We start from the raw sequence: 25,248 nt of genomic DNA, 5'->3' as shown, positions 1-25,248 counted from the left end.
TGCGGTTTATAATTGAAACGACAGTATTTACAATTTTTAATACATATATTGCATTTTCAATAATTTTTTGAACAGACAATATAAATAAAAATAATAATTTAAAAATCAATCTAAACAGTAAAAAACATCTTATTTTTAATCATACATAAATAAATTAATCACAGAATATTTGCCACTTGTAACGAAGAAATATTTAGCTAATATGCACCTCTAGGAATATTAAGAATGTCTTAAATATATCCGCCTTGCTTTACAAAAACCCTTCTGAAGAGTAAAAAAGTTCTATACAGTGACTGTTAGAAAAGCATGTAGCACAATTTGTTGTAAATTAACCCATAAAGATTTGGATGATTACATAAACTTAAATAAATTTGTGATGCACTTTAAAATTTTATTTTTATACAATCGAAATCAATATGTACAGATTAAAATAGGAACCAATAAACTTCATCATAACTAAAGAAGAATTAAAACTAATATTTTTAATCTCACTTTAAGAGAGATTTTCTATTATACAGTAAAAGCCCAAAAAACCTGATTTAACTTTTTTTTGTCCAACTCCCGATTTTATCTATTACAACTAAACCATATTAAGTCACTACAATTTCGAACGGTGTGCTCGTTTATGTATCTACACTACAATACCAGGCGTCTTTTTGATTCGAAACTATTTGTTTACCTGAGCGAAGATATTCTAAATTGCCTAACAAACTTCATTATACGGTTTCTAGTTTCTTATTAAGAATCGTATTTCAGGATAATATCCACTTGTTTTTAAGTGAGCATAAGTTTGCTGTTGAGCATTTACTATCTTGACATCGATTATTCTTCTTAAACAGGATTGAGCGGTTGTTGGGCCTGGAAATTAAAACATACTGTATAACAGTCCACTAAAAGCATTAAATCATCTTAATAATAATCAATGAATGTCGAATGATGTTAATGAAATGAAGCTTTAGATGTTACAGTTGCTCTTACAAGATTTATGCATATTTGGAAAAACTCAATTCTGTAAGAAGTTGTAACAACTATTTAAACTAGTAAGCAAATTAATAAGGCAAATTCTAAAAAAAATTGCAATAAAAAATAAAACTACTGCAATTGCGAAAACTTACCAAAAATGTATTATCACGACGGATGCACAACAGAAAATATGTTAAATAAAATATGTCAAATTCGAAACATGAATAATGATTATAGCATTTTAGGTTAGTAATATTAATAGTAAACATTTATAGTACGGATAACTATAAATTAGTGTCATGTTGGAAACTCTAACATTGTAATTTTCTGAAACAATAATTCGCCATTCCAGCACTTTTTTTGTTTAAATTTGATTTTGTGGAAGGTCAAGGACGGACTAGCGTCAAACTAATTCAAGATGTATTGGAAAACGTTTTGGACTCGTTAGAGTTTCCACACTTATAATGACCTACAAATATCATATTATCAATAATATATACGACATGCTAAGATAAAATTTGGCACAGATATTTCATCATTAAATCGATACAAAAATATTGTAATTTAGGGAAAGCTAATAATACTGGTAGTTTTTAGGAGCAATGGTATTATTTACTATGTGTACGAATGCTCTCAAAGATTAGGCGATTATAACTCATAATAATAAAAGACAACGAGACTTGTATATTTTCAGAAACGGAGAATTATTGTTAGTATAAAAAGTATAAAATCTGACAAATTCGCTTTATATTGACTTAATTTTTGCCCCGAAATAGTAGAAATTCGACATACCTTAACAAATTTGGTGCCAACACTTATCCTTTTGTCTAAAAATTCATCACTTCCACTATTTCATTTACCCACATATCGTTTTTTAAATAGGTTATTAATGTTTAAAAAAGGGTTAACAGTGAAAAATTTTACAATATTAATACACATTTAGAGCTATAAAATACCGACCATAGGAATATAATAATACTATCCATTGCCTAAAGAAATCATGAACTACACACGTAAATTACCTAAATTTTGATTTTTAACCATATTGACGACAAATCACCCTCAATGAAAAGTTAATACATACAATTCTCGTTGCCGTCAAAAATCAACCCAAACCAATGGTAAACAAATTATCTCGGGAGATTGTAGTCTAAGGCTAGCGCTCTTACCTCTTCTCCTACAGTACTTAAGTACGGTTTTTGTACAGCCGGGTAGTCATTTTTCTGTAGCGTAAACTGATCCTCAGTTGTCTTTCTATATACTGGGTTGTCGAAATTCATTGAGGTAACATTACGGTGCATTATGTGCCGATAAATAAACCATATCAACTAAAAAAAATTCGTAAGTAAACAGCATAGGACACACTTAATTAAGAACTTTATCACTAAGTACTTACCACAGAAGTTACGACTATCACAAATGCAATACTGATAATGGCATATACGGCGACACCACCGGAATCGGCAGATTCTGGAGCACCTGTCCCAGTTTTGGACCTGTTTGTGGTACCTTGAAATCAAAGATGCTTATTTAATATATTTAAACAACTATTTAAAATAATTTGCAATTCTACAAATTGTTAAAATAGCCAAAGGGAAAAAGTTTTAGGAAATTATAATGGACCGAGTCAAATACATATTTAGCTTTTTTTAAGTCTTTTTTAATCTCCGCTAATTTAAATTGAAAATTAAAATCCGAATATCCCCCACAAAAATTTTGCATCAAACGAACTCTGGAATCCCAATTTACATTTTAAATTAAAACAAACGCCGATCAAGCAAACCACTGCTAGTTAAAAATTCATGATTAACCGCGAAAAATTCGTTATTTATATCTGATTCCAATCCACTATGATTTCCATAAAAATGTTAATCAAAAAAAAATGGTTTATATACACAATTTGGGAAACAAATAGATAAGGGTAAAGAATATATACAAGAATGGAAAAAGGTGATATCAATTTAATAGAGTGCAAGCTAAAACAAGCGAAATAATGGAAAACCGCTAATTTTTCAAAAAAACACCACCACCGCAAGAGAAAAAGACGGCAGACAGGGGGAAGTACTCACTCTCTGGAAGGGAACCAATTCTCGGCGTATATGGCTCAGACTGAGATGGCGTGCTTGTCGTTATAGTTTCTGCAGAACCAAATAAAAAAGAAACAAAATAATAAATTGTAACAAGCTCCTTAACTCGCATTTACAACCATTTGTTTACTGTAGAAATATTTGAAAAGTGTAAGTGCGAGCTATTTAAACTGAAAGGCAAGCTGGTTTCTCATCTGTAGACTACCTTTGCACAACCAACACTGAAATGCAAATGTCGATAAACATGAAACTTACCGTCTTGTACACAGGTGAGTCCGTCGGATAGCATGCGTAGACCTTCCGGGCATGCACAAGAGATTTCCGGCGCGCGTGCGCTTATTCTTGGCGCTGGTAGACAGAGATGAGAACAGTGGCCATTGACTGGTTGACAATGATTTTCAGCGTCTGGTTGACGATACGGATGGTACACGTGAATAACCATTGGATGCTGAAAATAATTTTGTAGATGTTAGAAGTCAGTATTTACCAAATATCAAAAAGTAACTTCAGAGTATATTACAGACAAAAGAAAATTAAATAAATGGTGTTTAGTAATGGCATTAGCATTATTTAAATTAATTAATTCTCCAAGTAAATTTTAAATGAGCCCTATATTTAAAAGTATGTCATCTCACAAAATTCCTCATTCCCCTCCTAAAATGAACGAGGAACAAGAAGTGAGCAAGACTAAGCAAGATTAAATATGAGAATCAGGGAAGCTGTAAAACATTCTGAACAATCTCAAAGAATAAAATAAGCAATCATACTATTCCGTGAGTTCTTTCCGTTGTTTTTCATTTCATGTAGTTTTCAGTTAAAGGGTTTATTAATGTTATGGGAGCAGGAATCTGGGTTAAGATCTGTAGGAACTGGATGTGGGAGTCTAGGTAAGCACTCAAAAATCAGCAAAACCATTGACAACGCATTGGGGTGACAAAACGACTGAAGCAGGGAATTGTTTGGTAAATGTTTGTCTTTTAATTAACGTATTTCCAAAAGTATTTGGGATCCTTCTTTATAAATAGCTCTGTTTTTTAATATAGGCATTATCTATATACGCATATGGCGGAATGGAACAAAAAAAAGTAAAATTAAGATGATCTGGATTACTATTTTTCTCAGTAATGTATTCAATATAAAATATAAATAATTTTATCTCACAAATACATTTTCAGATTAAAAAGTAAATAATTAAGTGCAAATAATTTTTTGCAAAAACGGTTTTTATGGAAAATGAATAATTCTTTTTGTTAGGATACACCCTTTGTAAAATTACAAGCCATCTTTGGACTTTAAAAAAATCTTTTTTTTATTTTCTTATAATTTAAATCAACAAAAACATGGATAAATGTAGCTATTTTTAAAAAAGTCTATAATTCAAAAACAAATTCCTCCCGACAGGTCATAGATAATATGCGATAAAATACGGAATTTTTTTTTCTGCAGTGGGATAAAAAATCGAAGAACTAAACCCGGTACCAGTTGTACCTGCTTGGCAAGAAGTGCGGTATAAATAGGCTGCAATGCGTTCATTTCTACATTTATTCACACAGAAAAAATTCAATTTGCACTTTAACGTATCAACAATAATATAGCAAAATACAATTTCTTTGAAGGATTTGTATTTTCTTGGAAAAAAAATATGATCTAGACATCATATTATGGCCTCCAAGGCGGCGTAACCCCTTTTTTTTAAATAAGAAAATAAAATTAAAATAAGTTTTATGGCTACATTTTCGGATTCCCATGTTTCCTTATTAACAGAATATAAACCTAATCAATAGTTAATCAGGCTACTGTAATATTGCCGTTACAAGTAATATCGAAAGTTTCCGAACTGGTCGTTCGTAAAGTTTCTCATAATTTGGGACATCTGCTTATTAAAGTGTCGCTAAACTTTTTCATAAAACTCCTTTTTAACAAGTTTTGTTCTTAAGAGTGCGCCTTCAATATAAGTTTCGAAACTCCAATAAACGAAGTGCAACAACTGATAAATTTGAAGGAAAAAAAATGCTTACCTGAACCATTTCAGTGGCCGTAACAGGACTTAAATCTTTTCCAGTGAACTTATTAGCACGAAAGACTGCAGCCCTATCCCAATCGGTCCAGTAAAGCCAGTCTTCAAAAGTAGTGATCGAAAATGGATGGCGTAGGGCAGCAGCCGAAAATAAAATTAACTTCCTGTTACCACCATCCCAATCACATACGGAAATAGTGTTTAACTTTGCGTCCACCCAGTAGAGGCGTTTCTTAACCAAATCCAAAGTTAATCCATTGGGCCACCTGATATACAAAAAAATTAATATCTATTAATCCATGGGTATTCAAAAAAAAAGTCCACCTTACCTAACATCATAAGTAACGATAGCTTTTCTATGTGACCCATCCATTCCAGCTCGTTCTATTCTGGGTTCTTGACCCCAGTCGGTCCAGAACATCCAGCCTTCTACTGGATTCACAGCAATTGCTCTGGGCTCTTCCAGTTCATCCCGTATTAACACTTTGCGCATTTGTCCATCAAAGTTAGCCAAAGAAATGGTATTGGTTCCCGTGTCGGTCCAATAAAGATGCTCATATACCCAATCAACTGCTAAGCCATCTGAGGTTGTCACCTCATCTGAAACGACCTAAAATATGATTCAGAATATAAGTTTTTCAAATTAGTCCACTCAGTATCGATTATCTTATGACAACATTAAAAATAGTGTTTACTAAAGTATATAAAAATTATGATAGACAAAACATTCCAATTCCAATTAGTTTTGCTACTGAAATTTTATCTTTATTTTTGAAGTCTGGAAATGACATGGCGTAGAATAAACATTTCGATAGACCTTAACTAATGGCGCCACGTTAATCGTGAAATCGACGAGAGTTTGGGTTCATTTTAGTACAAAGATAAAACAAATAAATGTACATAAAATGTATTAAAGCACCATACTGGGTAGTAAGTATATTATTTATTGAATGTCAAGAACTCTTTTTATTCCCCAATTCTTTAGTATTCTTCTACCTAATATAACTTTTTAATGCAACTGAAAACCATTAAAAATCTATTTATTGAATAAGAAGACCTAATTTGAACCAACGATTCGATAGTTAAATCTACTACCCTTATCAAGATAAATTAAATTAAATTGATAAAACTACTCATCTTTTTTGTATCTCTTTGATGCTTCTCAGAACAATTAATCAAAGGAATTTTTTAAATTGACACTTGTTTGAATTTGATAAATTGAAATTAGTAAAGGAAATACAAAGGTTAATATTATTAAAGAAATACAAAATATAATAATAGAAAATACATGAACAAAATACATTTCGAATTATCAATTAATTTTAAGATTGCCCTATTCTCCCTCTCTCTTTAGCAAGTTTAATTAAGTTCATGCTTTTTGTAAATAAGTGACTAAGTCTATTTTCTTTTTCTTTTCAATAATTAAGCGCATTATAGTATTTTCTAAATTGATAATTTCTGAAATAGTAACATATTACAACTTTGTTACACTCATTTAACTATTTTCACTGGAGCATTAAAAAATTAAATTAAAACTTGAAGCCAACTATTTTTAAGTTTCAATGAGGACCAAACAATGATAAATTTTCCTCGTTGAGTCCAGAAAATCTAAGCTCTTAAATCAATTCAATAAACTAAAAGTACTTACGACAATTTTAGCATTCCCTTCATCTATAGGTGCCTTGTAAATCTTTTTATCAGCCACATCACTCCAGAAAATCATGCCAGTGCGGAAAACGAAATCTAACGCAGTGGCAGAGTTAGTTTCATTAACAATACTAGTCATTTCATGATGATCTAAAGATATTTTCCTAATATCTCGCCGTCTGGCAAAAAGTAATGAGGCATGCCCTTCCATGGCTTTACATCTGGTGTGATCCCTTGGATCTCTTGCATATCCAGGCAAACATTCGCATTTAAATCCTCCTTTATTATTACGACAAATCTGTGAACAAGTGCCTTCTATCTGGCACTCATCGATATCTTTACAAGTATGGTTGTCGTTACCAAGAGCATATCCAAAACGACATTCACATCTATATCCAGCAGGCGTATCTATGCAGCGATGAGTGCATCCTCCGTTTTCATGTGAACATTCATTAATACCACACTTCCCCCTCGGTTCATCTTCCCATTCTGGACAATCAGGATTTCCATCACAAACCTTACTCAGTGGAATACACGTGGCTCCAGGACCGCAAGAGAAGTGAGTAGCAGGGTCACAAAGAGGTGTAGTTTGACCGCAATCGTGTTCATCACTTCCATCTGCACAATCCTCAGCGCCATCGCATAATTCAGCTCCCGGTATACAAGATCTATCATCACATTGATACTGGTCAGGCCTACAAGTAACGTTGGTGCAATGGGCAGGTGCTTCGTCGGATCCATCTGGACAGTCTTTCGTTCCATCGCACAACCAGTCTTTATGAACACAAGTGATTCGATCGCTGCATTCATGTTCTGAACGTAAACAAACTGTTGGATGTGGCCTTGGTGGGCATCCTTGCTCATCCCGTCCGTCGATACAATCGTATTCTCCATCACACCGCCATTTAGAGGGAATGCAAAATTTCTCACTGCATTGAAACTCAGTTCCTGGCACACAACTCACTTCTGGGCAGTCGGCTTCATCCGAATTGTCGCCGCAATCATTATCGGCGTCGCATAACCAACGTTTTTGAATACATTTACCGTTTTTGCAAGTGAATTCGTCCGCTCGGCATGTTTCATCTAAAATATGAAGGAATCAAGATATATGAATATGATTTAAGTGTGAAGAATAGTACTTACTGCAAGATTTTTCATCACTACCGTCGGAGCAATCTGGGTTACCGTCACACATCCATGTTAAAGGTACGCACTCACCAGCAACTGACCGGCAGGTGAATTCATCAGCTCCGCAAACTTTTAGTACTGAAAAAAGGCATATTTAAGCTTGGTTTGCTATATTTTGAGAAAGTGTGCTAATGGAGGTCACGAAAATTCTTGTTTCTTGAATTTCATTTGGAGTGAACTACATTTCATAGTCGAGAGTTCAGGTTAGTGTAATACAGACCATGTTCAATTTATTAATTGCTATAGGCAATTAAAATGTACTGAGATAATTAATAAATATATTAAAGTAAATACTCACAACACAGGTGTTCATCTTCATCACTATTATCACTACAGTCCTTGTCGTTATCGCATTGCCAGTGACTAGGTATGCACTTGCCATTGCCACACCGAAACTCGTTTTTTCCACAAGTTACATTTCCCGAAACTGAAAAAAAAGGAACTTATAGGTATAAATTGGAATTGTACCGAACACAGAGGTAATCCCCCTAGTGGGTTGCATGTGTCAAGAGACCTTTTGCTGTTTCACTCGTTATTTTGAAAAATTTAATGTCAGTGGAAACAGAGACATTAATCTCTTCCGTTATGGGTTTATTGGCCGTTTGGGATTGAAAAAGTATTATTGTTTGCTTTTCGTTTTAATTTCGTATAGCGAGGTGTTTTTGTTCGTTTATTTATCCATTTTATCTGATTTTTCAGAAAATGGAGTTTTTTTTAAACACGTCCTTAATTTTTTTGAAAATATTTTCAGTTTTATTTCAGGCATTTCACATTTTTTACTGCGTTTCAGATTTCTGGTTTAATTTTACATATACCCAACATTAGTAACTACTTCGCTTGATATTCGCAATATAATGTTCAAATAGTAGCATACATCTTATGCAAAGGCAATAATTAATAAAACGAATTTTTCAGTTAAGTTATTTTTTTCCTATGTTTCAAACTTCGGGATTAATCTTCAGTTCTATTCAGGTTTAGGTTTTAGTGAAAACCGTTGTTGCGAGGTAGAAATCAGCATGATTTACTTCTAGGAATTTGTATTTATTTCATTCCGACTTTTGGTCAAACTTTTCATTTTATTCCAAGCATTTGAAATAATTTTTTTAAACTAACTAGTTTCTGAAGTATATTCAACTAACTAGTTTGAATATACTTCAGAATTGTTATTTTGACTCCAGGCACTTGAAGTCAATTTTTATCACTGGAAACAGAGATAGTAATTAATCTCTTCAATCAATGACGATTTCTTTGCATTGACAAGCATGTATATTTGTTTGATTTATGATATTTGGGTGGAAATTTGAATTATTTTTGTAATAAATGCTTGTTTTTGAATAAAGTCCTAAAGTTGCTAAAAAAATAGCGGACCAACATTAGTAATTGCATGGTCTCGCTTAACATTTATCATATAATCCGCAAATAGTCTACTGCAGCATAAATCTAAACTGTGCAAATTCGTCTATGAAAGTTTGACGTTGGATATATCGAGCGAATGTCTATGATTGTAACTATACTTCGGCGGGAAATTTAAATTATTCTTAGTAGTATATTATACGAAATGTATTGATTTTTGGTGCAAATTTTTCAAACCCTATATCAGGGTTGCATATCAACTTTTTTCGTTTCATTTTCTTCCTCGTTTACTTTAACTTAAAGCAATTAAACTTTCATGGGGATTTATTTGTTCAAATTACTGGCGCTAAGAAAGGTGTTGATACTAATGTATGTTATTATCTACGCATATGTTAGGTAATAGAATATATTTCCTTAAGACATAAATAACTGACGCCTGACAAACACAAAAATGTTCTCTGCGTTTACATATCTCGCTAGCGGAACAGCTAATTCGATGTAATTGAATATCAGTACAGTGACCGATTTAATGCAAATTAACCTTTCTTTAACCAATTGACTTATTAAATATTCACATGGTAAACTACCTGAATAGAATACAAGGACTTTTGGGTATTTTTTAAAAAAATAAATGAACTGCTACAATATTTTATAAGAGAAGTAGAGATAAGTAAGATCCGGTTGTAAAATCTAAGATAACGCGTTTTCTTAAGACTAGTTTTACAAAAAAGTAAAGACGACTCAAAAGTGAAAACAATTCTAGACGACTCCTATGTCATAACGATTTTAACCTCTTTTGCGCCTAATGACCAAGATTTTTCTGCAGCATGCGTCTTTATCAACGTTCGAGCGTTAGTTTTAAATGTTAATACACTTTAAACTTGACCCAATTTTATTATTATTATTATTATTATAATTCATATATTACGCAGAGAATTATCTTTGCGGGTAATAATATCATTATTTATGTAAATCAATAGAGACTATTCATAAATGGGAAAATATAGACCGTGGTGGCTCATGGTTTGTTTCATAATGATGCAATTCGACAAACGTTTTAATATAGATATAATTAACTATTTAAAAAGTTCTTTTTTTGCATATTTGGCCCTTGGGTTTTTTTATATTTGCAGAATTATTAATATAAAAAATAAGCTCCTTAGAATGAAAAGTGGTTACTAAGAATTTTTATTTTTTGAGGGTACTTTAAAGAATTTTTGGCATGTTTTAGGAAATTGCAGTAATTTTTTAATTATGTATAGAACTTTTGGACTAATTTTGAATTTAAATCCAGGCATTTTAAAATTTATCCTGTTAAAATGTGTTTTATTTTCTCCAGGATTTTAAAGATTTCTTTTAAATTCTGTTCTAATTTTTTTTATCTAATTTTCAGTTTTATTCGAGATATCTGATTTTTTTTTCATCATGTTTCAGACTTTTAGACGAATTTTAGTTTTATTCTAGGCATATTAATTTTCTTGTTTATTATCTTTCAGACTTTTAGATTAATTTTGATTTTTATTCGAGGCATTTTAAAACTATCCCCGGTAAAATATGTTTTATTTTTTCTAGGATTTTAAAGTAATTTTTTAAATTATGTTTCAGACTCGAAGACTAATTTTCAGTTTTATTCCAAGCATTTAATTTGTTATTAATTATGTTTTAGAATTTTAGACTAATTTTTAGACTTATTTCAGGCATCTGAAATATTTTTTTAAATTATGTTTTAGACTAATTTTCAGTTTTATTTCAGGCATTTGAACTTTTTTTCATTGTTTTAGACTTTTGATTAATTTTAAATTTTATTCTAGGCATTTTAAGAAATATCTCTGGTAAATTATGCTTTATTTTTTCGACGATTTTATAGTATTTTTTTTAATTATGTTCCAGACTCTTAAGATAATTTTGAATTTTAATTCGGATATTTTAAAACTTTGCCTGGTAAAATATGTTTTATTTTGCTTAGGATTAATTTTTTTTTTTTAATTATGTTTCAGACTCGAAGACTAATTTTCAGTTTTTTTCCAAGCATTTAATTTGTTATTAATCATGTTTTAGATTTTTAGACTAATTTCAGGCATCTGAACTTTTTTTTATTGTTTTAGACTTTTCATTAATTTTAAATTTTATTCCAGGCATTTTAAAATTATCTCTGGTAAATTATGTTTTATTTTTTCTAGGATTTTAAAGTAATTTTTTTAAATATGTTCCAGACTCTTAGACTTATTTTCAGTTTTATTCCAAAAATTTAATTTTCTATTCATTATGTTTTAGACTTTTGATTAATTTTAAATTTTATTCCAGACATTTTAAAATTATCCCTGGTAAATTATGTTTTATGTTTTCTAGGATTTTAAAGTATTTTTTATTATTTATGAGATTTCAAAGAATTTTTTCATTATGTTCTTCTAGACTGCTGGAGTATATGAATACTTATATGAAGTAATTATTTGATCTACTTGGTTGTTTTGTTCTGAAATCATTAAAAGCTAATTTTCAGACATATTTTATTTTTTCCAGGCATCTATGCAATGATTTAATACTTATTTGTGCCAAGTAATTGAGCAAAACAATTTTTTCAATTTTTAGCAATTTTTTTACAGGCAGGTTTTAAAATTTGTGCTATATAATCAATTTGTCTTTAATTTCAGGTAGTTGAGTAATTTTACTCTTCCAGGCAGTTAAGGCATAAAATTTTCTTACACTTTCAGGCAATTAACGGAGGTTTTAATATTTGTGCCAAGCAGTTAAGCAATATATTTTTTTAGGAGCTGAGTAGTTTAGCTATTCTAGGCAATTGATATATAAAATAATTCTCTTACATTTTCAAGCATATTAAATTATATTCCAGGCATCTATAGAATGATTCCTCTGGTGTTTCAGGCAATTATAAGGGGTTTTAACATTAGTGCTACATATTTGCTTACTTATCATGTCAAAAAGGTCCCAAAAAAAACAGTTTTTAATTAAAATAAAATATATTCTGGGAATATTTCGATAAGACATTCCAAAAATTTTAATTACTCAAAATAAATATGGTCACCCTAATTCCATTCGAAATGAGAATTTTTCCAGTTATTAACTGTAGATCTTGATAGCATAAAAAACTGAAATATATAAAGCGTAATAAAGACCCTTTATTAACGTTTCTAATAAGAAAAATCTTATTCGAGGCGAGTTGAATATTTTCCTGAAATCCCATAAAAAAAACTCTATAACCTCCCGTAAGGTACGGGTGATTTAAATAATCCCGCATATCTGAATGGAGCGTATTAGAAAATTCTTCCCTTAATTGGAATTTTCGGAAAGTGTTTAAAAGGGTAGTTCCTACAAATTAACCTGGATCCACCAGAAACTTATCGATTTTAATCAGCAAAAAGGGCTAACATTTTCACTAACCCCTTTTAAAGGTCAGGGGGTGGTTTGCCCAAGAAATACACCGTGTTTACTAGGGTGTTCATCTCAGTCACTCCAGTTATTATTAAATATATAACTGGACACACCCCAATTGGCACACATGAGTTTTAAGGTTAGTATACATAATGGGGAATATTTAATAGACACCCCATTAAATTTAATTAAAACTGGGGAATGTATTGTCGTGGTAAAGCAAAATTGACCATTATACCTATATGCGCTGGTGTATATTCAAATTTCGACTCGGGGATAAATTAATTAAGCACGTGTCAACGATAGACAAGTTATTGGAATTAATGGACTTCTATACAATTCGCCAGTTACCACTTTTAGGTTTAACAAAGATAAATCAAATTAAAGCAAATTTCCTAAAATATTCTGTACCATGTGGAAATTCTAATAAAGTCCTTTATATGCAATATTAAGTAGAGGCTAAAAATAACACTAGAAGCAATTTATTCCCGTCATGCAAAACAAGCTTTTATGCAATTTGACAGGTTTCTTCGTTAATGAAAAGATGTTGTGAAGTGCCCTCTTAAAGCTGCTCAAGTTTAATTAAGACGGACCAAAAAGACGGCGTCCTTTTTTTTATTTTAATTTTGAAATCTTGTTATAATTTTAAAGTCTACTTATCGTTTTCAGAGCCGCCATTCATGAATCTTAATTATGCACTCTGGCAACTTCACGAAAAGCACGCATATAATCCTCAAGTTTTGAATAAAATCACCTAAGGAACGTTAGAGGGCTTAATTTGGGAATTCAGCCATGAAAAGCCCTTCGAACAAAGAATATTAACTAACTGAAGGTATTACAGAACGGAAGTGTGCCTATTTCCTAAATATATATATATATAGATTCACTTTGGGGTAAAATTTCAATTTGGGGTTTAAGTACTTACAGCCAGGAGAAAGTTAGGCTAACTATCTTATATTCAAAAGTTTCAAACTATAAAACTTTCGTGGGGCAAACTTTAATAAACCGGCCCGGCGGTTTTTACATCACTTTAAGTATAAGAACCTTGGTCAAAAGAGTTAATAAGGATTTCCTAAAATTTGTCGACTCCTATAAGTCATTTTTCAGGCTCCACTGCTGTGTAGCCCTAATTTTTCTTATTGATTTGTCCCACGAGATCGACGTTAAGCAGTAACTACTTATGGTTTGGCACCAATCCAAGAGTATCTCTTAAAACCTTAATTTTATTTAAAAAATCAGTCGAGGTTTCATTAGCTAAAAGAAAAATAACCTTTACATTATTATTAAACATAATTTTTGTGATTCAAAAAAAGGCAGTTAGATACCTATGTTCCGCTGGGTTAAGAGATTCTTGTAAACCTCTCTTTATATCTCAAAAAATCCTAACTCTTTTTTCTCTTTTTATCTTAGAAACAGCTACTCTTATTCATAAATGTCCTAAACCTCCCTCTAACACTGGTCATAAGACTCGCCAGGTTAACGATTTTACCTTACCAATCCCTACATCCTCCCTCACCAAGAACTCACTTATATACCTTAGCAAAAAAATTTACAACCATGTTCCTCTATGTATCAGACAAATTTTAGAAGTTAAGAAATTCAAAAAGAAATTAAAATTACTTTTATTATCCAGGGCATATTATAGCCTTGAAGATTTTTTTAATGATACCTTTTGACCTGTGCTCTGACATCATTTTAGTGTTTTAGTTTTGTTTCCTATTTAATAATTTAATTTACTTCCTCTAAATTCTGTTTTATTGACAGCTTTACTTATTTTTTAATCAAATTTATCAAAAAGATGATTTTTTTTTAATCTGTTTTGTTATAATTAATTTTGGTAATGTGTGTAAATTTTATGGTAAAATGTTTTAGATATTATGTTTGTTTGAAATTTGAAATTTAAAGTGAATTTGGAATTTTTTAGTTTTTAGGATGCTTGTACACAAGATTTTGTTTTGTCTTACGTAATATAGCACATTTTCTTTCTTTCTTTCATTAATATTTACTTGGATAATTACATTATTTATAAAAGAGAATTATTAAAAAGAAAATCTCTGTATTATAATATTATATAACGCATGTAAGAAATTAAGGCGTGGCTCTAAAAAGATCGTCTGTTTCGACTCTGTTATCCAAAACCCACTATTTTTTAAAAAGCAGTTTATTTGTGCCATTTTTATTATTTCTCACAATGGGAATCCTTTTTCCCAGGCAGATAACGTCATATTTCTATGTTTTGTCAGTTGAAGTACTAATTTCATACGAATTAACATTTGTTTTGACACATTAAGAATAAATTAAATATAGTTATATGCGTCTCAGAAATCTGTAAAGATTCAAAACTATCTTAAAGAGTAAAACTAAATATTATCTCTGCAATAGCCTTATTATTTCCTTACTCGACTACGGTGATATCGTATAATCTAATTCTATAACATCTGCGCTTTCTAGGTCTATACAATAATTGCAAAATAGCTGTGTAAAATTGTCTTATGGTACTGCCTATCGGGAGCATATCACACCTTATTTAAACAAAAATTCTATTTTAAATATGGAAAGGAGAAGAAAATTATACTTATATGCCTAAGTAATAATCCTCGTAAGTTTTAGGATACCTCAACATAGAACAAGTAACTTCCACAAGTCATTTTCGGTTGTCGGAGTTACAATGTGGAATAACTTGCCAAATAATATTAAAGATTTGTCAATAGTAGTTTCGACGCATGCAAGCCAAATTGCCTTGCCATTTTTGTTTTTGCCCTTTTTAGTTTTAATTTTGTTCTTTTTTAGGTTAATTACGATTTTTTTTTGTGTTTATTTATAATCTTTTCAGTTTCAATATGATGGTTTGTAATGTCATTTTCTTATTAAGGCCTTTTTATATAAACGCGAAGCAGTTTTACCAAAAATTTTCAATTTTTTTTTCTCCTATTTTTTTTTGGTAATAAAATTTTTTGACTTTGACTAATTTCTATTTTTATCTATCTTGGATTATCTTTGCTCCAATTTTACTGATCTTGTTCGGTGATAAATCCTGGTCTATTGGATCTTAAAGCAATTTTTTGTGAATTGTCCGTTGAAGTCATAATTCCTATTTCTTACAGGCAGTTTCAGTCATTTATATACCCTTTAGGTAGATGAAGTCATTTTTATAAGTCATATTTCTATTTTCTTACGGTTAGTAAAAGTCATAATTTCTACTTCTTACAGGCAACTGAATCTTTTTCCAGGCAGTTAACGTCATATTTCGATTTTTTTAGTGGTAGATGAAATCATAATTTTTATTTCTTACACGCAGTTGAAGTCTTGATTTAGTTTTTTTACAGGCAATTGGCGTCATTTTTTATTTTTTTCCAGGCAGTTGAAGTACAAATTTCTAGTTCTTACAGGCAGTTGCAGTCATTTTTTAATTTTTTCCAAGCAGATAAGGTCATGCTTCTATTTTTCAGGCAGTTCGGATATTAATTCTTGTTTTTCACAGATAATTAGAGTGATTTTTATAAGTCATATTTCTATTTTCTTACGGATAGTTAAAGTCATAATTCCTATTTCTCACAGGCAGTTGGCGTCATTTTTCTATTTTTTTACAGGTAGTAAAAGTCATTACTTCTACTTTTTACAGGTAGTTGAAGTCATAACAAAACAAAGGTAAGAACAGTCTCATCAAATCCATTTAATTTTTTAAAAGCTACACGTGTTTCGCTCCTATCGGAGCATCATCAGGCCTAGACCTACACAGACCACATTACAACGAAGTTGAAGTCATGATGCCTTTTTTTACAAGCAACTGAATTGTTTTTCCAGACAGATAACATCATATTCCTAATTTTTCACACAGTTACGATACTAATTCCTATTTCTCACAGGTAGTTGGAGTCATTTTTATAAGTGATATTTCTATTTTCTTACGGTTAGTAAAAGTCATAATTTCTACTGCTTACAGGCAGTTGAAGTCATGATGCATTTTTTACAGGCAGTTGGAGTCATTTTTATGTCATATTTTAATTTTTTTTATAGATAGTCAGACATAACTCTTATTTCTTACTAGTAATTGAAGTCAAAGTTCCTTTTTTACAGGCAATTGGAGATTTTATTCCAGACAGACGTCATATTTTTATTTTTTTAAGCAGTTATGGTAGTATTTACACTTTTTTCTTTATTTCTTCCCTGCAGCCTTATTTGTATAATCCAGATTTAATCCGATCATCCCTAAACTACGTGACGCATCAAGGGGAGGAAGGTGTTGGCCCTTCTCTTTCAATTTCAGAAAATTTGACATAAGGGAGGGGTTTTGCTGAAAATCAGCGTCATGCAGTTTATGGATGATCCCTTAGAAGAAATTTTTAATTATGTTTTCATACATCATATACTTTGGACTGGATCAGAAAAATCGACTATTTTTTCTTTAAATATATCGAAAATATTCTTACGGTAGGTTTAAGGTTACAAAAAAAAATATTGCGAATTTCAATATTTAAAATTATTTATTTAAAGTATTTTGAATCTTTCATAGATCCTATTATGTTATGAGCCATAATCTGATTTTTTTTCTTCTTACAAACATTAAGAGACCTTTTATGTAGAGTATTCAATTCTTTTTAAGAGTCTATATTGTTCCTTTCTATATATTTATTTATTCGTTAGTTACAAAATTCCAAAATAAAAAAGGTAAATCTAAAAAAGCCATCAATGTTTAAAGATTGACTTGCTATTCGACTGCGGCGAAAATTTTCAATGAGAGATTTTCTTTGTAGGGAATTTAATTTTCTATAAATATAGTTTAGTATTTTTCTTGTCACCTTGAACAATATTTTTAATATATTTAAAAAAGAATAGTCGGTTTTTTACTACTAATAATGTTTTATATATTCCTTTAAAAATTTTAATTTAAAGGAATATATAAAAGCCTTTAAATTGTAAGTCTAGTACAGTAGATCTGTATTTAAAATCTTCTTCTGGGGTAAGTGAGGGACCTGAAAATAAATTATCGCCGGAGGGTTTACTCTTCTGGAGACACTGAGACGTAAAACTCTTTCTAGGTCGCCGGAAATAAAAACTAAGTATTAATAAACCCTCCACAATGGAAGCCGCAAGACAAAGAATGCGTAAAAATGCTACCAATAAAATTGATGAAAGACAAATAAAATGTAATTTTTTTCTTCCACGCGACGAAACATAAAAAGCTTTAGGTTGTTCTGTTTTTAGTCGGTGGGGAATGGAGGGAAAACATCATGCCCCAATATTTCAAAGGGATCAATTCTTTTGTTCCCCATTTATTCCTTTTTTCTAGGTTGAGTGCGGTTAACCGACAAAGTAAAGCAGAATCATCAATTTTTTTGCCCCGTTATATTCCCGGAGGACAAAGGAAAGTTTAGGATTCATGTATGAACGGTGATAGATACAAAACTAATAAGGAACATATATCGACATGTTTCCATATTATTGCAGTAACTCAGTTTTGGGTTATCGATTTTATTAAGCGGATTGAATAACACGGAACGTGCATTCACGGTTACCTAGCTACTGTAGCTGGTTTTAGTTCGATTATTTTTTTTTTGTGGGTAGTAATTATAGCTTCCGTTTACTGAAAACAAAACTCTGTTTACTTTAATGAACCCGGAAAAGTGGATACTGAAACAAAAATAATTTAAAAAAATATATACAGGGTGTTACTCTAAACGTGGATTGGGGCTATATATGTCGGGAACTGTCAATCTGACATCATTGAAATTTGTTCTGATATTATCAAAGTGGCAAAGGGAAAATGCTGAAAATTATTTTTAGGTTCAAAATTAGGCCATTAAGGAGCGTAATTAAAAGGTCAATGATTTAATTATAATTCTCCCCAGAAAATGTCAGCTTAAGGTACCTTTTTTCCAACATAATTAGAAACCTTGGAATATTTTTCATCATTTTGATCAAAACCTCATTGGCGTATCGATCTTTATAATGTGAGGGAAGGTAGTGAAAAACGTAATTGTTTAAATGGCTATAACTTTTAAAAGACTTACTCGATTTTGTTCAATTTGGGATTGTTTAAAAGTGAAATAAGTACTTAATCGTATATCTTTTATATTTTTTGAGTTATTACCGAAATAAAAATGTTTGACGCTTAATATATCTATGTCTATTGTTTATCCAGCATCTCTAAAAATATTCGAGTTATTATAATAAAAAGATATCATTTAAACATCCTAATCTAATCACAATTATGTGAGGCAAATCTAAATAATCATGAAAAATCACGGAGATAAAAAAAGAAACTGCAAATAATCTATTTCTGACAGTTGACATTTTTAATAAGTTGTGCATTATTCTAATTTAAATTAATTATTAGTGTATTTTTGGGGTGTATTTTTATTGTTCATATGCGATACAGATGACATGCTTGCTGTATATTTTCAGTGTTTTAAGAATGGTCCTACTGCAGCACGTGAATATGCTGCAAAATATCCTAAGCGAAAGCATTATAGCAGAAAATTAACTAGAAATCTACATCCCCTTCGTGTTTTAATTAGAAGGGGTCCGGTAAGAAACCATGAACATAATTTTATAAACATTTTAGATTCGTTGAAGGTATACCATATTTAAGTAATTTTAAGAAATGTCGTTATATCTAGTCATTATTTATTTTTATTTATTGCATCCGTGTACCAAGCTCTCTGAAAATGATTTAGACAAACGACTCGACACCAGTAAAGTTGTCAGACACTCAACGTTGCACCCGAGAGCCTGGAAGAATAGAAATATATTTTTTTTAATAATTTCTGAAAGACGCAAAAATTATCTCAGAATCGTGGAAAACCAAAAAAATATATGAGATAATAGATTTTTTTTTTTTAATTTCTGACGTAAGAATTTCTATAAAAATCTCTATACAATCAGAAAAATATACTTCTAATACCTGCAAAAAGAGGAAATTACGTCAAAAAGAGAGCCTCGAATTTTGTTTTTAAAAATTGATTTTTTGAAGTTCTACGAACGTGGAATACAAAAAACACCAAAGACTAAGATTAAGAGGTTCCTCCTAACAACCTGGAAGAATTAAATATAATTTTTTTTATTTCTGGAAGACGTTAAAATTCACGCCAAAAGCCAGGAAAACGGGAAAAAATATTTATAATTCCTGGAATACTCAAAAGAAAATCCTTTTAAGAGAATGTGAAAAAAAGTCTGGAAAGGTCTGAAAAAGTCTGGAAAAAAAGAAAAAAAAATAAATTCCTAGCAAAAGCCTGAAAACGTGAAAAAAAATATTTACAATTCCCGATGAATGTAAATTATTATATAAAATACTTTCCCTTTCTTGTGTTCATAATAAATCAGTTATGATCTCTTTTCTAAAAATACAAAATATAACAAAAAAATTACAGACCAATTCGGACATCCCGCTACTAGGACGCCCGTTATATAGTTCTATCCTTTGTTTCGCACATAATAAAAGAGGAACGGCAAGGTAGCCTATGGAGAGTTGACGCGTGCCAACTGTCCCGAATCAAGGTTATCGATAATTTAGAATAAATACTGTTTTAGGGCATTATGAAAAAATTGCTTAAAATTTTAGTAACTTTTGGAAAAAAAGGATTGGTATTTATGGTAAAGGCTTCGTACTTAAATAATATAAATCTGTATAAGAATCGATAAAAAGCCCTTTTTATAGCATAAAATCACGTTTAAATAGAGTTAATTTTTCGTTATTATTTTCACGGAGAAAGTGTACGTCGCGTCGGTCTAATACTCGTTTGGCAGCAATAAGCAAAAATAAAATACTAAAAAGTACATACATAAGGATTTTAATTTCATTTTAGAATTAGGATTAGTTAAATTCTTAGATAAACTGCGAAATAAGTAAATGAAAATCAACAATTATTAATTCCAAGTGACATATCCATATTAAGCGCGTTAAAGGTTTTTATAGAATTTAGAACATATTAAATAACGAAATGTTTTCTGGGTTAAATAGCTTAATTCACTACTGAGTTTTTAATTCTAAAATTACAAAAAATATATGCCTAGTATCTATGGATTTTCTGCTATGAAATGAATGTTATTCAACAGGGTGTTGCAAATTCAATATAAAAAAATTGCCGTAATTTAATTTTCGTCAAAATTTTTGAGAAAATCGTTGTTTTTTTTGGGACACCTTGTATGTTTTTGGTGATTATGTGATCTGCGTGCTTTAAAGTTAATATTAAATAAGAATAACAGTCTTTTTTTAAAGCGCTTTTCAGTTTCTAGTGAACAAATTTTTTAATTAAATTTGTACTTATTATTCTTAATAAAACATATTTTCTAATTAAAGATTAAATAAATAAAAATTTTGGACTATTCACTACATTTAAATTTCCATGGAAATATGCGGCATTAACAACATGCTAAAGTTTTGAATACTTTCTGTGTATATTAGCCTTTAAAGTGAGTGCTCACCTTGAAGGCTGAAATTACTATGATTTCTAAAATTTGTATTTGTAGGTTTAACGTACCTTCAATATTATTTGTAAAGAATATTCATGTAAATATAATGCTACTTGTGCAATAAGAACATTCCCAATAGTTCTTTAGATATTGGAGTTTAAAGTAACTCAACTTGAAGACAGATATTACTTTTAGATATCACCATCTAAAAACGTCGATATTTTTCAATTTTTTACATTTTTCACCTTCGAACCTTAAACATTATTTGTAAAGAATATTCTTGTGAATATAATTTTCGTTAATTAAGAATATTCCTATTATTTCTTTAGATATTGGACTTTAAAGTAAGTGCTCACCTTGAAGCCTGACATTATTTTTTTAAAACCATTTTTACATCTATACTCTATTTCAGAAGTGTGTAGAGCAATAAAACCTCATTAGGTATGCAAAAGTGGTACCTGGTGATCCACCAATATTTTATGCCACTACCTTAGTTGGGTATTAGTTTCAATGTAAAATTCTTTCTTTTCGTTGATTGCAGGTAGTGCCACCCGGTTTTGGGTCAATTTATGAGTTTTGCCCATTGTTACCCACTGATAAACATTGAAAACGGTTCACCAAAGGCGTGCAACTGGGACTTGTTTTTTACCTTATAATTAATGTACTTAAATGCTATTTTATTTTAGAAAGTTACTTTTGTTTAAATGGAATAATATATTTTTTTCACAAATTTATTGAACATAATATGTAGAGTAAAACAGTTGAAAATGTCACTTTTGGATCTGGCACTTTTTGAACAGTGTATAACAATTTTAAATTATAATAGATTGTAGTCTTCTTCGTCATCTGACGAACTGTCATCACCTCTTGACATATACATATACATACTTGGCAATACCTTTTGCAGTCAGCCAATCGATAATTTCTTGCTTTCTCCAACTTGAAGTTGGCGTCTTCTCTATTCGCCGTGAATGATAGCTTGCGTTATCCATAACCACCACCGAATTAGCCGGAAGAAATTTTATCATTTCACCAAAATAGTCCTCGAAAACGTCTGAGTTCATGTCTTCATGGTAATCTCCTGTGCGAGTCGACTCAAAGGTTAGCAGACCTTCTTTTAAAAATCCCTCTTCGCTTCCAATATGTGTGATTATAAGTCTTTTTCCTTTTCCCGAAGGTACTTTAATACCCGTAGACAGGCCTTCTATGAAAGCTTGGCGAGCACTGGTTATATTTTTGTCTTGCCACATTTTTTGGACTATATAACCTTCGTTAATCCACGTCTCATCAAGATAAAAAACTTTCTTTTGCTCCCTGCGGTACTGCTTGATACTTCTCAAGTATTGTCGTCTCCAACAAACAATTTCGTCGCTCTCCAGTAAAAGTGCTTTGCGGTTATGCTTTTCCCAGGCAAAATCCATATTTTTTAAAGTTTTCCATAAAAGTTTTCTACTTATCAACGGAATACTGTCATCTCGGCCAAGCTCCATTAAAATTTTGTCTAGGGTGGGTATTTCCTTTTTAAAATAAAAAGAGTGAACTTTTCTTCGAATTATACATTTAGCATTTTCATCAAGGACTTTTGTAGGTCGTCCTGGCTTTTGCTTGGGAGATTCCACTTGACCTGCTACTTTTCTTTCCCGCAACAATTTGAAAATGGTGGACTTTCCAATTCCACTCATTCGAGAACATTTTTCAACAATTTCTTGCACAGTAAAACTAGGGCAATCATGTTTTATGCAATCATGTACATTTAAAATAATAACTTTTTCACTCAGCGATAGTGGAGAATTTTTAGTACATCTTTTCGTTGGACTGAATACCTCCATTTTTTAAATATTGGGATAATAATATTGTGATTACACTACAGCGTAGCAGTGACTACTAACGTTTAAAATATGATTTAAAAGTATTTATAGTCTGTATATATTACCTGACCCCATTTTTGCATGTTACAAAGCGTTAAAAGATAGGTACTCATACAAAAGGATTAAAAGTATTTATTTAGTATTTAATCTCTTTCAAAATAAAGGCATTTAATCCGTGATAATTAAATTCATAAATATTATAAGTACCTGCGCCTATGAACTACCACGAAATGTAGCCAAACAGAACGGAATTCCCCAGTTTATTGCTCTATACACTTCTGAAATAGAGTATAAAAACGTGAATAATTCTGTTGTACAAATTTAAATCTTAAACAATATTCTTCTGAATATCATGCTCTTTGTTTAATAAGAATATTCCCATTAGTTGTTTTAATATTGGACTTTGAAGTTAATGACTTTTAGGCATAAAAACGTGAATATTTCTGAAATGTTTACTTGGAACGGCTTGGAACCTAAAACATTATTTTTATACAATATTCTTGTGAATATCATGCTCTTTATTTAATAAAAATATTCCCCATAGTTCTATAGATATTGGACTATAAAATGAGTGCTCACCTTGAAGACCGACATTATTTTTGACATCATTTTTAGACCTAAAAAAGTGAATATTTCTAAAAATGTTACTTGCGCGACTTGGTACCTCAAACATTATTTTTATACAATATTCTTGTGAATGTCATGCTCTTTATTTAATAAAAATATTCCCAATAGTTCTATAGATATTGGGCTTTAAAGTGAGTGGGCAACTTGGAGATTGACATTAAATTTAGGGACGACCACCTAAAAACGTGGATATTTCTGAAATTTTTATTTGGGCAACTTTGAACATTATTTGTAAAGAATATTCTTGTGAATATCATGCTCTTAATATAAATACAAATTTTTCAATGAAAATAAATTAAAAAATTTGACTATTTCCTTCCAATTTCCATTGAAATGTTATGCATCTTTAATTTTTCAAAAGTTGTTAATAAGTAATATATTTTTGATAATATTTAAATGAGCAATTTCCATTATATCAAAGAAATACACAATTATCACGAAAAATGAGTTTTATCCAAAAATTTATTTTTTTTATTCCGAAAACTTTGACAACAAATTATTTATGTGCTGTATGAAAATATTATGCGGCAATATGATAATCTGATTAATTTTCTTTAGTTTGCGTAAGCTACTTATTATCTTTCGCAATCAGTATTTTCTGTATTACCTACGTCATCCGTTGAAATTTCTTAACTTTAATTACGAATAAATGTTAAAAGTATAAACAAAAAAAAGCGGCAATTGAAGCGCAGAAGTGTAGTTTTACAGGTATAACCAGAAACTGCGATGATGCCAAAAAGTATAAAATATCCAAAGTTTCTATTGACAATATTACCCGAAATAGTCATATTTCATAAACCTTTGAAATTTCCCAATACAATCCATTTAAAAACCGATACATTCATAAACAATTACGTATTATGACGAATTACTTACAAACATAAACAATACATCGGACGTACGTAGTTGTAAAACAGATTATCCGATCTGGCACACAATGGGAAACAATTATAATACATTTGGATTGCTCTTGACAATATGTTAGTATTATTCCCAATTTGCTACACATACGATCATTGTTATGTATAGTGATTTGACCTAATATGATAGGAAATACGGGCCCTATAAATTACTAAGTAGGGCGCATTGACAACCCACATAAACTTTTCAGCTTTATTTAACATCATCTGCAAACCCCAAAAAATATTGACTAAAGATTCCTTTTCATCATCTAATGCTATAATTAATGACCATCTGCCAATGATTGTTTGTTGGTAAGAAAACTATGCAATAATTGCATCATTTTCGTGAAAGAAAATGTGAAAAATCACATACCTGAAGTTTCAGTAAAACTTTCAGCACTTGCACTGAGCGATCGGCAGTAGCCAAAGCCATAAATAAAAACTCCGAAGAAGAATAGAAACTTCATCACTTAAAGAGCGAAAATGCAATGCACTTCACGAATTTCTCATGCGGTTTGAAAGAAAAGTTGACAACGCGGTTTCTTGATGCTTCTGTTTCCCCCCTGATTTGCAGACTTCGATCATAATATATCGGCTCTTGCTTCGTATTATATACACTATGCGAAACTGGTTAGGTCCCAACTGTATTTTATTATAAAATAATAATATTCGTTCATTAAAATGTATGCATTAATATTTGTGTCGTAGATTTCCGGTTCCTGAATAATTTGCAAACTTTCCTCATTAAAATTATTATATTCGGGAGTTCCTTTCACACTCCTGGATTGGTCCAA

The 25,248-nt window shown here is 30.7% G+C and overlaps 1 protein-coding gene across 1 annotated transcript; it reads right to left on the bottom strand.

Moving 5' to 3' along the window:
* Positions 1-26: 26 nt before the first annotated feature.
* Positions 27-24,994, bottom strand: LOC126748521 (very low-density lipoprotein receptor-like). Its single transcript, XM_050457812.1, has 11 exons — positions 24,828-24,994; positions 8,201-8,329; positions 7,858-7,980; positions 6,716-7,797; positions 5,397-5,677; positions 5,069-5,333; positions 3,306-3,498; positions 3,033-3,101; positions 2,360-2,472; positions 2,133-2,291; positions 27-858 (listed from the first exon to the last, which is right to left on the bottom strand). Exons 1-11 carry the CDS (start codon positions 24,919-24,921, stop codon positions 832-834), a joined length of 2,535 nt encoding a protein of 844 aa, XP_050313769.1. The 5' UTR covers positions 24,922-24,994; the 3' UTR covers positions 27-831.
* Between the last annotated feature and the right edge of the window lie 254 nt (positions 24,995-25,248).

The sequence above is a fragment of the Anthonomus grandis genome, chromosome 22 (genome assembly GCF_022605725.1).
Source record: "Anthonomus grandis grandis chromosome 22, icAntGran1.3, whole genome shotgun sequence".
Classification (NCBI taxonomy): Eukaryota; Metazoa; Arthropoda; class Insecta; order Coleoptera; family Curculionidae; genus Anthonomus; species Anthonomus grandis.
The sequence above is the reverse complement of the archived record's forward strand: the minus strand, read 5'-3'. Positions and strand labels throughout refer to the sequence as shown.

Excerpts from the sequence above, each read along its gene's own strand:
- LOC126748521 (XM_050457812.1), bottom strand. The coding sequence starts at position 24,921 with ATGAAGTTTCTATTCTTCTTCGGAGTTTTTATTTATGGCTTTGGCTAC. Across the intron at positions 7,798-7,857 it reads TAGTGATGAAAAATCTTGCA|ATGAAACATGCCGAGCGGAC; the intron begins GTAAGTACTATT and ends TTCATATTTTAG. Across the intron at positions 3,102-3,305 it reads ACTCACCTGTGTACAAGACG|AAACTATAACGACAAGCACG; the intron begins GTAAGTTTCATG and ends TTGGTTCTGCAG.